Source organism: Lutra lutra, chromosome 4 (assembly GCF_902655055.1).
Source record: "Lutra lutra chromosome 4, mLutLut1.2, whole genome shotgun sequence".
Classification (NCBI taxonomy): domain Eukaryota; kingdom Metazoa; phylum Chordata; class Mammalia; order Carnivora; family Mustelidae; genus Lutra; species Lutra lutra.
This window is the reverse complement of record NC_062281.1, coordinates 190,654,785-190,671,747: the sequence shown is the minus strand read 5'-3', so window position 1 is coordinate 190,671,747 and position 16,963 is coordinate 190,654,785. Positions and strand designations below refer to the sequence as shown.

Genomic DNA, 16,963 nt, shown 5'->3' with positions numbered 1-16,963 from the left:
TGATAGTCTGCCCCCAGAAGAGCCCAGCTTTTAGCACATGTAGTTGAAGAGGAAGGAGAGTGGTCCCAGGACTGATGTCTGCGATGCAACCTGGAAGAACGAATGAGGAAAATAAATGTGAATCTAAACAAAGACCGGCAGTGTAAAACAGGAGTCACAGTACAGAAAATAATACTGGGGGAGAGAAGGAAAACAGTGAGTTAGACGGAATTGCACAGCATAGCAGGGAAGCCAGGAGCGGGGTGGTTAGAACAAGCTCTGATGTCCCTGGGCACTTAGGAGAGGGGTGAAGGTACTTGGCCAACTTTTACATTTTGATGGAAGGATACTTGGTAAAACTTCAAGGGTAGCCACTAAAAGAACGGGAATGGAGTATGTCTTCCAAACCAGTCAAGGGAAAATATGGAATGGGAGTTGGGAGCTTGGGAGAATTTAAGTCAATTCCAAAGGAGGGAAGAAAGAAACACAAGTTTTTAAAAAGGGACAAGTGAATAGAAGATCAAAAGAAATGAAAATTGGTCAGTCATCATAATGCATCACAGTGAAAAGGCTTAGATTGGGGTAAAAACAAAACAGAACTCAGCTTTATCCTTGTTTACAGAAGGCACACCTGAAACATTAGGTTAGATCTTCAACCTTTCACTGAAAGCAAAAGAAAGGGAAAAGCCTATCCCACACAGATACTAAACAAGAGAAGACTGGGGTAAACATATTCATAGATTAGATTTTAAGGCACAAAGTATATTAGAAATAAGCACTGTGTACTGTTTAACAGTTTCCAAAATATATGCACTTGGTAAGAGGACAGCAACAGCAGTAAAGCACACAACAGTAAAACTAGGAGAAAGCAACACATAATCATAATGGGAGATTTTAACATTCCTTTCATCCATCAATAAATCAGAAAAAATGAGCATCAGTAAGCATAGGAACAAATTAAACCACACAGCTAAAAGCTTGATGTAATTGACAGATACAGAACTTGGCACTCTACAGTTGGAGAACACACATTCTTCCCTAATCCCCAATGACCGGAGAGTTTCTGTGTGATGCGTCACATAGATAATGTTTTCTGACGAGGACATTAAATTAGGTGATTAATAGAAGGAAAAATCCTAAAAATTTCCTCATACAGTTGGCAATTTTTTTTTTTAAGATTTTATTTATTTATTTGACAGAGAGAAATCACAAGTAAGCAGAGAGGCAGGCAGAGAGATAGGAAGAAGCAGGCTCCCTGCCGAGCAGAAAGCCCGATGTGGGGCTCGAACCCAGGACCTGGGATCATGACCTGAGCCGAAGGCAGCGGCTTAACCCACTGAGCCACCCAGGCGCCCCAGTTGGCAATTTTTAAAACAGAGCACGCTTCTAAATACAGATCAAAGAAGAAATCATCATGGGAATTTGAAAGGATCTAGAACTGAACAGTAAGAGATATTCCATGTTACAAGCTGTATGTCGTAGCTAAAGTGGTCCTTGGAAGAAAATAGAAAGCTGTAATATATTATAAATGAAAGAGGGAAAAAGAGAATATAAATAAGTCTCAGAAATAAAAACCCTTTTCTGGGAAGACTCTTTCCCTGCATATGTGCATGGCCGACCCCTCTCTGGTCTGTATTCATGCGGCATTTCTCAGGGTGGCTCACCCCATTTAAAATGGAAAGGCCCGGGGCGCCTGAGTGGCTCAGTGGGTTAAGCCTCTGCCTTCGGCTCGGGTCATGATCTCAGGGTCCTGGGATCGAGACCTGCATCTGGCTTTCTGTTCTGCAGGGAGCCTGCTTCCGCCTCTCTCTCTCTGCCTGCCTCTCTGCCTACTTCTGATCTCTCTCTCTGTCAAATAAATAAAAAAATAAATCTTTAAAAAAAAAATAAAATGGAAAGGCCTGCACCCTCAGTTGCCCTTTCCTTAATTTTTCCATAGCAGTTATCATTGTATGATATGTTTCACTTATTATGTTCATTGGTGTCTTTCTCCCCCTAACTAGAAGGTAAGCTCCATGACACAGGGGTCGTTTTGTCCCTTTTGTTGGCCCCTCGACCTCTCTGACAGCTAGAACAATGCCTGCATAGAAAGGGGATCTCGGTAATGTTCGTTATTAAAAAAGAATTCTGTGAAAAAAATATAAATGCGCAACATGCAAATAAACATGAAAATCTGGATGAAAATCAAATTCCTGGAAAAACGTTCTCCCAAAATTGACTCAAGAGGAAAGAGAAAACCTGAATGATCAAAAACCAATGAAATAAATTGAATCAGTATTTTTAAATTTTCCAAAGTAAGCCCTTCGCTCATATAATTTTATGGGCAGATTCTGCCATTCTAGTTATACACAAATTTTTCCTGATCATCTTAAAAAATAGGGAATAGTTACCAACCCAATTTACAAAGCTTGTAGGACCTTAATATCAAAACCAGACAAGAATAATATAAAAGAAAAAAATTACATGGTAATCAGGTTCATGAACGTACTTGCAAAAATCTTGAAATACTGATATATCAAATATTATAACACATAAACAGCAGACAAAGCTTCTGTGGGGCTGGATGCCAGGATAGTGGTTACTGTGGGCTTGCTTGGTTGTGGAAGGGTCATCTGGGTGCTCTTGGAGTGCTGGTAATGCTCTGTTTCTTGATGCGGGTGCTGCTTACATCAGTATGTTTCTTTTGTGAAGCTTTATTCAGCCAAACACGCAACATCATCCATGGATAGGTCTGTACGGATATTTCAGTTATAAGTTTAAAGTAATAACATAACGTGAGCAACTTGGGTTTATCTCAAGAATGCAAGGGTACAGCATTAGTGAATCTATGAATATTATTCCGCACATTGTATATGGAAGAGAAAAGCCATATAATCTTGGTAGTTGGAAAAGTTTTATAAAAGCCTCAGTCCGTGATAAGAATCTTCTCAAACAGGAAACAGAAAGGTGCCTCCTGAATTAGCAATATGGCAGAGACAGAGTTCAGCGAGTAGACGGGGGCCAAGTGACTAGTTTTGTCCGGTAGACTGTGAGTGGAAGTGACATGTGTCACTTTCAGGTGAAGGCAGTTGAGCCGATGCCTCCTCCATCCCTCTCTTCTCTTGCTCCAGTGACCTTGGAGGCTGTGTATTGCAGATGGCATAGATTAAAGATGGAGTAAGGATGCTTCACTCTCACCAGACTTTGCGTAAGCAAGAAATAACCATTATAGTGTTAAGCCTCTAAGATTTCCAAGTGTGTGTGTGTAACCACAGCATAGCCTACCTGACTGACTAATATAAAGGATGTCTCTCAAGAAACTACAGCAACTCTCATAGTCTGGGGTGAGAAATTAGAAACACTCCCTTTAAAATCAGGAAAAAGAACAAAGGTGGCTGCTCGCTCTTTTTATGTCTGATCAACACAGGGGTCCTACCCAGTGCAATCAAATAAGGGTTAGAGTGGAAGAAATGAAGTAGTTACTATTTGGAGAAGAAATGGTTTTCTACCTAGTAAATCCTACGTGTAAGTAAATAAGTTGTTTCTCAGAGATCTCAGAGTTGTATTACTATGGACTAGCAACAAGAAGTTAGAAAACTTAACTTTTAAGAGGTACCATTCCCAATTTCATTTAAAAACATATGGTACCTAGGTATAAATTTAGCAAAAGAAGTGAAAGACTTGGAGAGAAAACAGTGAAAGTTTATTGAAAGACCAGGGGTGCCTGGGTGGCTCAGTCAGTTGAATGGCTGGCTCTTGATCTCTGCTCAGGTCTTGATCTCAGGGTTGTGAGTTCAAGCCCTGCACTGGGCTCCATGCTAGGTGTGGACCCTGCTTCAAAGAAAAGATTTATTGAAAGACCTTGAAGAAGATCTAAAAACTTGGAGAGAGATGCTTATTATGGACTCAATAATGTAATGATACCCTTTCTCCCAGTTTGATCTCAAGAGTCCGTAAAATTCTAGTGAAAATACCAACAGGATTTTTAGGAAATCTGTGAAGCTGATTCTTAAGTATGTGTGGATGAGCCAGAAGCCAAGAATGGCTAAGACTCTCCTGAAGTAGGAGAGTGAGGTGGTGACATTGACCCAGCAGATATCAAGATTGACTGTGAAGTATCAGAAGTAAGATAGAGTGGTTTTTGTTCCGGGACGGGCAGATTATCTAAGGGAACAGAAATGAATATCCAGAAAAAGGCCCATACGTGTTTACATGGCCACTGGACCTGGGAGAGGTGATTTCATATGAGCTTAAAAAGGATGCTCTTTTCAATAAATGGTGCTGGGAAAATTATTTATTTAATGTGGGAAAAATTAATATATGTTCTTAACCAGATTTTTGTAATCAGGCTCTGATTGTATGTGTGTCATTTAAAAATGATATGTACAGAAAATAACCTCTAATTTGCTTTTGAAAGTGAGCCTAAGAAAATGCCAACTTAGGAAAAATATTTCCAGCAAGTGTAAAGACAGAATGTTTACATCCTAGTATATGAAGAGCCCTTAAAAGTCAATCAGAGAAAATATTTATTATTATTTTGCCTTCTTGACTGATTTTGACTTCTTTGCTTTATTATTTTGTCTTCTTGACTGATTTTGACTGATAGTTAAGAACTTCTCCTCAACCAGGAGCTATGACATTGGGTGGGTTTATAAAAGGTAAAAGCCTTATTTGTTTTTTATACTTAAAGCATGTCCCAGGTGGATGTGGATTCAGGAATTGAAAATATGGAGGTTGATGAAAACGATCGAAGAGAAAAGAGGAGCCTCAGCGATAAGGTTGGTAAGAGATGAAGCCCTTGCTTCTGTTTGTAGAACAGGTAATATAAATGCCCTTTTGGTTCTCCCATCTGCATGGTTGATCAGAGTGAGCTGCCCCAGGTCAGCAAATTCTGTTGAGGTGACTCTTTGTTTTGGGGGGGAAGAGAAATGGGTAGCGAAGACTGCTCTAATGGAAGGAGAGCTCACTTCCTTCATCCGGGCAGATCCTGAAGTTAGCTTGGTTTCAGATCCATAGTTCTGTCAGTAGATGGAGTTGGTAATGAGAAGGAATATAGCGCTGATTTCAACTTTTTCTGTTGGTCTTTTGCTTATGCAAGTAGGTCATCAGATCTTCCATAGTATTCGGAGGAAAATGGCTGGGAATTGAACAAGAATACGTGAAGTCCAGTAGCACTTAGAAGCTCATATAAAATATGAGGTCTTCATATTTTGTTACCGTCTGAGCTTAGTTCCCTATAGTTAGACAAAAAGACCTGTTCTGTTTTGGCGGGTGTCCCCGGGGGTAGACCTGGCAGAGACCGTTGCGTCACTTCCGGTGTGGTGATCAGGAGTGTTCCGCAGCACGGGGTGGTCACCTGTTGGACTGTGGGCCTTCTAGTGGCGCGATGCTTTATTTTGTAGAGTTCTTACGTGTTTCCAGAATTCTTTTATATACATGATATTTTATCTGTGACAGAAACTAGTGAGTAACATTAAATTCTGGAAAAGTTTTTGGATGAAAATGAGTTCTGTGCTGATGTTATCCTGGTTCTTTGGCGTTCGGGAAAGTAAACAAACAGGATGTATATGCATCCTTTATCTAATTCCTCCCTTGGTGATTTCAGTAATGTCTTTGCTCCTTTGTCCACCCCCGTAGATAGTTGTAAGCGGATGAAACCTCCATGTGGTGCTGAAGTCAGAGTAACAAGCTTATTTTCCCCTTAGTCAGTGGGTGAACAGTCGTGTACATTTCTAAAATATCCCGATTAATAAATGAGTGACTTGAACTTAACCTGCAAATCTTCTCCCTCACAAGGAGCCTTCCTCGGGTTCAGAAGTGTCCGAAGAGCAGGCCTTGCAGCTGGTCTGTAAGATCTTCCGTGTCTCCTGGAAGGACCGGGACAGAGATGTCATCTTTCTTTCTTCTCTTTCTGCACAATTTAAGCAGAACCCAAAAGAAGGTAGGAATCTAGCTTCGCTGTTAAGAGAAAACAAAAGTGTCAGTCAGATCTTTGCCCTTCTGTTACCCACACTCACTTTCTCTTGCTTTGGGGTTAAATGTTTTGACTATAGATACAGTTCTTGGTGAGGACACTGCTGTTTGGCCACTGTCCACAGATCTTACTGATAGACTATTTTTTTTTCAACTTTCATGATTTCTCTAGCAGAAAACTATATAAATAAGTTAACGTTCTCCATTATTTCAGAGTTGAAGTTAATGTCTCTAATAAATAAGAGTCCACTGGACGGTCTCCAGGGATGCTGGGAGAGGTGCTTGGATGACCTGTACTTGCTTGAAGTGCCGATCAGGTCATGTGCAGACCGTGGAGTAAATCTCGATCAAATTGCTTAGCAGGCTAAAACATTGATATTTTGCTGTGTTTCCAGGATTCTATTTTAAGAGGCTACCCTAAACTGTACTTCTATAACAAAGCAATAAAACGTCTAGCAAGATGGCAGCATTTCGGGCACTGACACTCTTCTTTACAGAAGTCATTTGGAATGCGGAAGAGATGGAGTGGTGTGCTGTGTGTTCCTTTCATGTCACTCGACCATGACCCTGCTCCCTGATGTATTCCCGGTGCCTAGAAGTGTGCCTTGCACTTAATAATCCCTCTATAGAGGTACTTTAAATGAGTGAAATGAAAAGAAGATTGTCTTTCCCTTTTTTGTGCTGCCCATCTTCCCTGGCAGGAAAAGTCCCTCATGTTCCTGGGAGATGGATAGTTCACATCTGATTTTATTGGGATCTTATTATTATGGTTGTAGATGTGAGCCTGGCACCTGTGTGTTTCAAAAGCCTGCCACCACTACTACTACTACTACTACTACTACTACTACTACTACTACTACTACTACTTCTTCTTCTTCTTCTTCTTCTTCTTCTTCTTCTTCTTCTTTTTTTTGGAGTAACAGCTACTTTTTTTTTTTTTTTTTTTTTTTTTTTTTTTTTTTTTTAAGATTTTATTTATCTGACAGAGAGAGATCACAAGTGGGCAGACAGGCAAGCAGAGAGAGAGAGAGAGGAGGAAGCAGGCTCCCTGCAGAGCAGAGAGCCCGATGTGGGACTCGATCCCAGGACCCTGAGATCATGACCTGAGCTGAAGGCAGAGGCTTAACCACTGAGCCACCCAGGTGCCCCCTACTTTTTTTTTTTTAAACATTTTATTTATTTATTTGAGAGAAGAGAGAGACAGTGAGAGAGAGCATGAGCGAGGAGAAGGTCAGAGGGAGAAGCAGACTCCCCGTGGAGCTGGGAGCCTGATGCGGGACTCGATCCCGGGACTCCAGGATCATGAACTGAGCTGAAGGCAGTCGCCTAACCAACTGAGCCACCCAGGCGCCCAGTAACAGCTACTTTTTAAGAAAATTTTTATTCCAGAGAGAGCAAGAGAGTGAGCAAGTGTGAGGAGTGAAGAGGGTGGGAAGAGGGAGAGGGAGAGCACGACTCTCTACCAGACTCCCTGCTGAGCAAGGAGCCTGACACAGAGTTCGATCTCACAACCCCGTGATCATGATCAGAGCCAAAATCAAGAGTCAGGTGCTTAGCCGGCTGAGCCTCCCAGGCGTCCCCTTGTTATTTTTCTTTTTTTTTTACTTCCTTTTTTTTTTTTTTTAAAGATTTTATTTATTTATTTGACAGAGATCACAAGTAGACAGAGAGGCAGGCAGAGAGAGAGGAAGGGAAGCAGGCTCCCCGCTGAGCAGAGAGCCCAATGTGGGACTTGATCCCAGGACCCTGGGATCATGACCTGAGCCGAAGGCAGAGGCTTAACCCACTGAGCCACCCAGGCGCCCCCCCTTGTTATTTTTCTTATTGTAAACCTTAAGATTCTTAAATCTGTCTTGTACATATATAAGTGACTATTTTTAATAGCCAGATCAGATAAGGTTTACAGTGTTACAGCTTTCGTGTATTTAGTGATATTTAAAATGTATCTGAAGACCTGCCGTAAAACATTTGGGAGCTTCAAGGAATAAGGAAGGAGTTAGAAAATAGAATTTGTTCCAGAAGGCCAGATGGTGACTAAATATTAGAACCTTCATAAAAGATTTTGAACCTGGCATTTAGTAGTTTTACTGTGTGTAATACACAAGTAGGTGAAGAAATGTGAACCCAGCTTTGTTTCTAGTACGATAAACAAATCTCTGTAGTTACACAGTTAATATATATGAGCAGTGATTCTCATTGGGTGCGCTCCAATTTTCTTTTTTCTTTTTTTAAATATGTTTTGTATTTCGGCATGATTTTAGATTTACAGAAGAGTTTTGGAGATCGTGGCAGGAGTTCCCATACACCCTTCACCCAGTTTCCCTAATGTTTCCATCTTATGTAACCATAGTTTAGTTGTCAGAACTAAGATATTACTATTATCTGAACTCGGGCTTCTTTTGGATTTCACCGGTTTTCCCGCAGTGTCCTCTTACTGTTCCAGAATCCAATCCGGATGCCACACTGACCCTCTGGTTCCATTTGGCTGATTCAAGGACTGTGTGTATGAAGAAGCATTGTAACCTCTTCTTTATTCTGCCTTTCCAACAGTGTTCTCTGATTTTAAGGACTTGATTGGCCAGATTTTAATGGAAGTGCTAATGATGTCTGCTCAGACCAGAGATGAAAACCCCTTTGCCAGTCTGACGGCCACGTCTCAGCCAATTGCAGCAGCAGCTCGGTCACCAGACAGAAATCTCATGCTCGCTACCGGCTCCAACCCAGGAACTAGCCCCATGTTCTGCGGCGCGGGGTCCTTCGGCGCCAGCTCTTTCTCGAGGTCAGTGCGGTTCCTTGTGCAGAGCAGAGCTCGGTAGTAGAACAGCCAGGAAGCGCGTGAGGGCAGGGACCGCTCCCTCACGGGCCTTTCAGTCAGATGGCGGCATGGGTTGTATTCGGGCGGGGGCACTCCGTCGTGGCTGGAGGGCTTGCCTTTTCCAGATGGGGTTGTCTGGCTTCCCGTGGTTAGGCAGATGGCTGGATATAGCACATTATTCTTTGGAAAGAAGGCTTTAGTGTACTGTAAATGTAGCCTCAAGATGGGCACGGTAGTCGGGTTATAACCATTTAGATGAGTATCTGAGAGATTCGTACACCTGAATGCTTAGAGATACGAAGTGTCATCGTACTGTTCTTGAAAAGCGTGAATAGTTTCCATTTTAGTGATTTACCTCAAGTGTGTCTTCAATTTTCTCTTCTTTCCTCTGTTTCTCAACTGATTCAGCCTCTATGAAACTAGCCCAGCTCCCAGTTCAAGTTTCTGGAGCGCGGCGCCAGTGATGAGTCCGTCCTTTGCCTCCTCCCCTGCCCGTGCAGCCAGCCTGATGGCTGGGCCTGCCACTTCCCTCAGCCCCCATGCCGCGGCTCCTGGGTCTGCCGCAGGAAGCCAGCCCTCATCTCCACGGTATCGCCCCTACACCGTCACCCACCCGTGGGGCTCTTCAACTTCTCCTATCCCGCGGTCCCCCGGCATCTCCATTCTGTCCAGCTCGCCCAGCCTCCCCACCCTCGCTAGTAGCCTTCAAGCGGTGCCCGCCAGCTCTCCCAGACAGAGACCCAACAGCCTAGGGCCACCTTCCCTGGCCGCGTCGCCCAGTGCTGCAAGCAGACGTCCCTCAGCCCTAAGGATCTCTCCTAGGTATTTATTCAGCAGGAGAGCTGGGTGTGTGTTTGCAGTGCAGGGAGAGGCGATTAACTCTCTTTGGAAGGACTGGTGTGTGACGCTGACCTCAGTTACGTGTGTTTCCCTGTTTGGGGTTATTAACCTGTGTGTGTAACCAGTCTGGTAGGCTCGCGCCTGAGTCCGTGCTTCTGCGAGGCTTCGATAACCCTAGAGGTTGTGGGTGTCCATTGTGCGTCCCTTAGTCTGTTCTTACCCCTCACTCTTCCTCCTTCCTGTCCAAAAAAAAAGGAGTCACTTTCCGTTTTTTGAAATCTATCTAGTTCATGTGTCATTGCTCATTACAGATGAAGCGCAGAGGCTGTGGGCAGTTCGACTTGAGAGTTGGGGCTCACAGAGCACTTTTTAGCCCTCCGTACTACGGTCAATCATAGTTGGAATACAGTTAGCCCCAGGGGTGGTGGGAGCAAGTCTGGGCCTGTGCCCCTTATCTCTGACCACTGGTCTGGGCCCGGGCTTGTACCCTCTGATTTGAGCCTGTTGGAAAGGAGCCCTAACGGAATGCCACTAATCCAATGTGCCTGGCCCCCCGCCATGTACCTGTGTGCTTCTGTCATTGAGGTGAATTGTTTTTCTGCATGTCCGTAACCAGAACTTATAGCATAACATTTAATTAAAAAGGGATAGCAGTTACAAAAGATTTCCACTTCTTGTTTTTTCCTTTGTTCCCTGATGACCTTTTTTGCTTCTGTTGTGGTAGTATGTACGACAGTCCTTTCTCCTTCCTCTTCCTCGCACTTTCTGGCGACAGTAGTGATGAAGATGAAGAAGAAGATGGTGATGGTGATGATGAAGGTGGTGGTGGTGGTGATGAGTTTTCTTGTGTCCAGTTTGGGTCCAGGTATCGGAGGAATGGAGTCTCACCCCTGCATGTGCATAGGTGCTTAGGAACTAACTTTTATAAGCCCTCACTAGGGGCGTGCTTCGAATCTAAACAGGGCAGGTGAAATGAGACGGCGGGAGAGGCAGGATGTGGAGAGCTTGCATGATGTGAGGCGTTAGGACCTTATCCCGGGGTAAAGTGGCACCTAGGGAAGTCTTCCTCGTTGTTGCCTGGTAAGTTTGGAGGAACACTTATGTGTAATCATTTGTCAGAGACACAAACAGCGGATTAAAGATGAGTCATCAAGCCTAAGGTCTGAAATGAGGGACCCTTCGTTCATCTATGGCGGGTTTTCTTTTGAGCTGCCAGATGTGAGCAAACCGTACACAGCGGGGGCATGTTTCCTTACGTGCGGTTGCATGGACTGCTGCTACTTAGGAATGGCAACGGGTGTGTGTGTGTTTGTGTGTGTGTTTCCCCCTCTCCTGCCCCAGCCCGGTGTGACAATCTGTTTAAGAGTGTGTGGGGCCATCCCGTCTGGTATAACTGATTCTGCTTTCACTTCTAACCTTAAATTTCACTGATCACCTCCTTGACCACAGTGAAGCTAGACCCTTGTTTAGACAGCCTCTGGAATGACAGTCAAGGCTGACACTTAGTTCGTGATGCTGCTCAATGTTCCCCCCCACCCCCGGAAGCCGTGTGAAAAAAGACTGCTTGGGTTCTCTAGGTGACTTTGGGCAAGAAGATATAATAGCACCTTCTTTCTGAACCTCTGACTCATTGTCTTACGATTTTGCTCTTAAATTGAAGTTTCCACTGGATTGATTTGGTATTTGTGCTCAGCACTGTTCAAAAATAACTCCAGGTTATAAATAGAGCCGGCACTAGGCCTTAGGTACACTTCATTAAATTTGACAGCGTTCAGAAGAATCATTAGAGAGAGTACATAAAGAAAGAAAGGAATGTTGGTGCAAGGTTGGATATCGATTCAGGAAGGTTGATAGTTGTATTGGGTTGAACGTTGTGTTACTGTTTCTCAAGTAAATTTCCCGAAGGTGGAAGTGTCTTTTTCACGTGGATAAAATCCTACTGCGCGATTACGGTAATGCAGACGGCATCCTTTTTAGGAATCTATTTCCGTACATGATGGAAGTGCTTTGTTAATTGGTTTTACTGTAAATGGTGAGAGAAATGCTCTCTCTCCCTCTCTCCCTATCTCCAGCTTGTGCTCACGAAGATACCAGATTGTGTGCTGCTTTTACTAGCACTAGGCTCCTAGCATCCCGCCTCGTCTCTGATCTAGATTCTGCAGTTACAAGGAGAGATAACCGTGTAATGATAGCTCTAAATACTGAGCATCGCGGGCCAGACCCCGTGCCAGCACCCTGCACACATTATCCCTCTGTCCTCACAGCGGCCCTCCCAGCTACCATAAGGAACCTGGGGGACAGGGAGGTCAGCCGCGTAACTAAGTACGCGGCAAGGCCAGAGTCTCCGCACCACCACGCTGTGCTTGCAGTAGTGCTCGTGCTGTTCTCGTCCCTCACTGGCTACCTCACTCCTGAGTGTTTATGCTTTTACTCTGTTCTTGGCAAGGAAGTGCCAGCCTTTTACTCGGTAATTACAAAATTCCATTCAGTTGGCAGGTCCTTTGCTGGCTGTTAAAATGGAATCTGATCTTTCCAGATTTTGGCAACTTCATAACCTTCTGAATCGCTTTCAAGCAGAATGTGAGAGGATGTAGAAAAATACATAACTGATTAAGCAAATAGGCACTCAAGAGTGCACGTAGGGCCAAAACCAAGAGGAGGTCACAAAAAAACTTGTTAATTTGAGTGATCAGGAAGTACCAGGTATTTTCTTGCCAATCGATCTTCCCAGAATTTCATTTACATTCAGGTGAGCAGTTTCTGCACCTGCGCCTTACCCGGTGAGATGAGTGTTGTAGAAGGAGCAACAGGGGCCGCGTCTGTCCCCCTCCGGTCCCCCATCCTGCTCGCCTGGTGACGTTGACAGGTTACAGATGTTTTTGGAAGTAGTTGGGACACACGCTTATATGTTAATTATCTATGATGGGGACGAGGAGGATTAACTTAAGAAAGGCAGAACATGGCTCCTGTGACGTCCTGTAGCCCTCTGTGAGAGGAGCTTTTTGAATTCTGAGGACCGACCTGCTGCCGGCGCGGAACGAGCAGAGTGAGAAAATCGTCTTGTAATGAAGATAACATAGCATTTGCTCTGAGGAAAGTTTTTCCAAGTGTTTGCTGGGAAAGAAATCTATTTGTAATTGCTCAGATAGTTCAGCGAAGGAGGGTCGGGAACCCGTGTGAATAGAGAAAGGGACAATTAGCAAATGGTAAAAGATGGTCACATTTACCCTCTCGTTTCTGCTGCCCGTCACTGCTTGGAGATGAAACATGGACACACTCCCACCATGTGTGTCTCCAAACCCTCCAGTGACGTCCCTGCTCACACAGAATAAAACGCAGAGCCTTGCCCAGACCCACCAGACCCTTGGTCTCACATACACACACGTGCGCACGCCACACGCGCATGCATTCCTCCTTTCCGACCTCATGTGCCTCCCCTCGCCTACACCTTCTGCTGCTCGCCACCCTGTTCTTTTTTTTTTTTTTTAAAGATTTTATTTATTTATTAGAGTGAGTGAGAGAGAGAGCATGAGATGGGAGAAGGTCAGAAGGAGAAGCAGACTTCCCACGGAGCTGGGAGCCCAATGCGGGACTCAGTCCTGGGATTCTGGGATAGTGACGTGAGCCGAAGGCTTGCCCAACCAACTGAGCAACCCAGGTGCCCCTTGCCACCCTGTTCTTGACGTCACTTGGCATCGTCCCTGATGCCTTAGGCCTTTGCGCTTACTTCCTCTCTTTGGACAGCTGTCCCCAAGATGGCTGCATGGCTTGTGCCCCTGACGCCCTCAGGTCCCCGTCTACAGACCATCCTCCCAGAGGGTCATATTACACGTTATATAAAGCACACACACACACTTACTGCCCTTCTCTGTCACCAGAATGCTCCGCTTTCGTTGTTTTCATAGCATTCCTGTATTGTTTTGGACTGTCCCCCGCTCTAGAGTGTAATCGCCGTACCAGCAAGCTCTGTTCCATTCTGTGTGCTACCCCCAGAGCCTACAACAGCGCCTGGAATACACGGCACGCCATGAACCTTTGTTCAATGAATTCACACTGCTCAAACCCCACTGTTCTGACTTTGCCTTGCACTGAGAAAACACTTTCTAGTCTGCATTCAAAAAAGTGGGTTACATAGGAGAGAGATTATTCATGCCATTATAGAAGAAATTACCAAGGAACGTGTTTTCTCGCTGCATTTCAAATGGGATTCGGCTTGCACAGATCTCATGCACGTTGGCTTCCCAGAAGGATTTGCATTGTGTTTCCAAAAGGATTCAGGTATATTTCTATTATGGGAAGTAATCACTTTGTTAAATTGGACTGTCGATGTAGTTACCAGAAAACGGCTCTCACATTGTCCCAGAAGGAGGTATAAGTTTGTAGATACTCACAGGACTGGAATGTGACATATTTCCAATGTGGTATTCCATGTGTCACAGTTGTTAAAAGCATCATGACTTTCAGAATAACTTGTTTAGGGAAAAATGAAATGTTATTTTAAAACTTTAAGGATGTTTATTGCTAGCATGAACACATGTACACAAACACTACACCACTGCCTCCTTCAGCGTGGCTTTCAAAATTGGAGTCCGGTGCTCTCACCTTCAACCTGAAGATCGTTGTGCGTTTTGATCGTTGAGACCTGTGTGAAGTGTTGTTGAGACCGGCCACTGTTCATGCCAGGGGATCGTGGTTTACTTCCCCACCTTTAGGGCCAATCTTAAAATCGGTAATTTATGGACAAATGCTGGAGTTTAGTCTGCATTTCCTATTTGGTTAAATTTTATTTCATTTTTTTCGTCGTCTTCAGTTCTTGAGAGTTAGCCGAAGTGTTTTTTGGTGTCTGACAGATGATCCCCAAAATATACCAACTTCTTTTAGCTATGAAAATTCTCTAATATATTCTGGGTGCCTTTCATTGCATTGCCTGGCATGAGACAATCTTCTACATACATTGTCACTTTTCATATCTCAGTGAAACAGCTGTGAAGATACCTCAGTTGGCTTTGAGGTGTTTTTTGTTTTTTGTTTTTTTTAAGATTTTATTTATTTATTTGACAGAGAGAGATCACAAGTAGACAGAGAGGCAGGCAGAGAGAGGGAGGGAAGCAGGCTCCCCGCCAAGCAGAGAGCCCGATGCGGGACTTGATCCCAGGACCCTGAGATCATGACCCGAGCCGAAGGCAGCGGCTCAACCCACTGAGCCACCCAGGCGCCCCAGCTTTGAGGTGTTTTAAGTTAAAATTCAGTGGAATGTGTCAGCTGAGGATGGACCCTAGTTTCAGTGGCCACTGCGTAAGCCCGCTGACTTCACGCAGGTGTTTGCGTGCTGGCTGTGGGTACTGACCCAGCTGGCAAGGACTTACCGGCATCAAATGTAAGACGCTTTTCATCAGAAGTGTAAAAATGTGAAAAATTTGGGTCTTATTATCAAGGAAATGTATAGTTGAAATTTTCATTTTAAACATGAGGCAGATCGGTTTTCGTTGTTTTCTGCGAGAAGCACTCAAAGGAAAATTAACCTTAGTTGGGTCTGGGGAAAGCCTGTGTTGGTCAAGTTCATCTTTGGAAGTGCAGTGAATAATGGGCTGACATCAGACAGAAGAGGAAAGAATCACAGAGAGCTTGAAACTGAGACGGTGCAGTAAGAAAATATCTCCCTTTCCCCTTTCTACTTTTGGGGATTCACCACACTTCTCATACTTGTGGGTGAGTTTTGCTGTTTCTTTCTGATGGTTGCTTTTTTGTCCCCCCCCCCCCCCCCCCAAGAATGCTTTCTTCTCTCTTCCGTTCTATCAGACCTGTAGAGCAGATTGTAGGAATTCAGATTTACTAGACTCTGGCCTGAAAGCCTTGGATTTAAAACTGGCATTGTTTTCATCTTTGTAATTTTAATACCATACTTTCATCCAAGGTCAAACCTCTGAGCACCAGGGGTTTGAGCTGCACAGATCCACATATATGTGGATTTTTTTCAATAAATACGGTGCAGTACTGTAAATGTATTTTCTCTCCTTTATGGTTTTATTTTTTTTTTAATTTTTTATTTTATTTACTTGACAGAGATCACAAGTAGGCAGAGAGGCAGGCAGAGAGAGAGGAGGAAGCAGGCTCCCTATGAAGCAGAGAACCCAACACAGGGCTCGATCCCAGGACCCCAGGATCATGACCCGAGCCGAAGGCAGAAGCTTTAACCCACTGAGCCACCCAGGCGCCCCTCCTTTATGGTTTTCTTTTCTTTTCTTTCTTTTTTTTTTTTTAAGATTTTATTTATTTATTTGACAGACAGATTACAGGTAGGCAGAGAGGCAGGCAGAGAGGGGGGGGAAGCAGGCTCCCCACTGAACAGAGAGCCCAATGTGGGGCTCGAGCCCAGGATCCTGAGATCATGACCTGAGCCGAAGGCAGAGGCTTAAACCACTGAGCCACCCAGGCGCCCCTGGTTTTCTTAACAGTATTTTGGTTTTTTAAGCTTAAGAATAATATTTAAGAATATACTGTAAGAATACAGTATATAATACACATACAAAATACATGGTAATCGACTGTTACGTTATTAGTAAGGCAAAGTAGGCTGTTAGTCATTAAGTTTTTGGGGAATCAGAAGTTAAATGCAATTTTCAGTTGCATGGAATTGGCACTCCTAAACCCTGTGTTGTTCAAGGGTCAGCTGTATTTTTCTAAAATTCTGAGGTCAGTTATGCATATATTCCAGAATTAGTCATGTATATCTATGCATCTACCTGCATAACGTGTTGTTAATACCTCAATCCCTGTTAGTCCTGTTGGTTTCTAGCCTTTAATTGTCTGCCTCAGTCGAAGTAGGCATGGGTGGGTTTTTCAAGGTCATGCTGTTCTTCCCATCCTTTGTCATCTTTCATAGGTAATTTTTTTTGGTAAGTTTATGCTTTCTCATTTCCTTTTCATTTCAAAATTCCTAGCCTCTCTGGTGCCATGATTACTCTCTTCATATCTTTCGTGTGTATCAAATAAATTTGTGAGCTAAACATCAGATTTGGTATGTGACTTCTTGATGGCTGATCTCCACTTTGATTTCCTCACACCTAGCCCTTGAGAGAACGTTTGGCTTTGGTCTCGGTGAATGGTTAATTGCTAATCATAACAGTGCTTCGTGCCGTGTCCTGATTCTGTTTTACAAAGCACTTCGGTTAGGTTTCCTTTAAGCCTCCCTGCAGAGGAGAAGTGAAGGTTCTAGGGTCAGGTGACAGGCAAGCAGCACAGCTGGAATAGAACCCGAGTTGGGATAACCGTACACAGGATTTTTGTTTTGTTTGTGTTTACTGTGCAACTTTGCCTTTTTCATGGAGAGTTTTGGAAATTTTTACGTTAATACAAGTAGGTTTATGTTTCTTTCTA

The 16,963-nt window shown here is 43.9% G+C and overlaps 1 protein-coding gene across 3 annotated transcripts in view; it reads left to right on the top strand.

The window, feature by feature from the left end:
* Positions 1-16,963, top strand: part of UBE4B (ubiquitination factor E4B) — a 128,036-nt gene that overhangs the window by 62,047 nt on the left and 49,026 nt on the right. Inside the window, exons 4-8 of one of the 3 annotated variants that reach the window (XM_047724475.1) lie at positions 4,649-4,736; positions 5,755-5,899; positions 8,482-8,710; positions 9,155-9,568; positions 10,311-10,451. In XM_047724475.1, the coding sequence (XP_047580431.1) occupies positions 4,649-4,736; positions 5,755-5,899; positions 8,482-8,710; positions 9,155-9,568; positions 10,311-10,451 (1,017 nt within the window). The remainder of the gene's footprint in view (positions 1-4,648; positions 4,737-5,754; positions 5,900-8,481; positions 8,711-9,154; positions 9,569-10,310; positions 10,452-16,963) is intronic. The other 2 variants (XM_047724476.1, XM_047724478.1) reach the window with 2 other exon arrangements.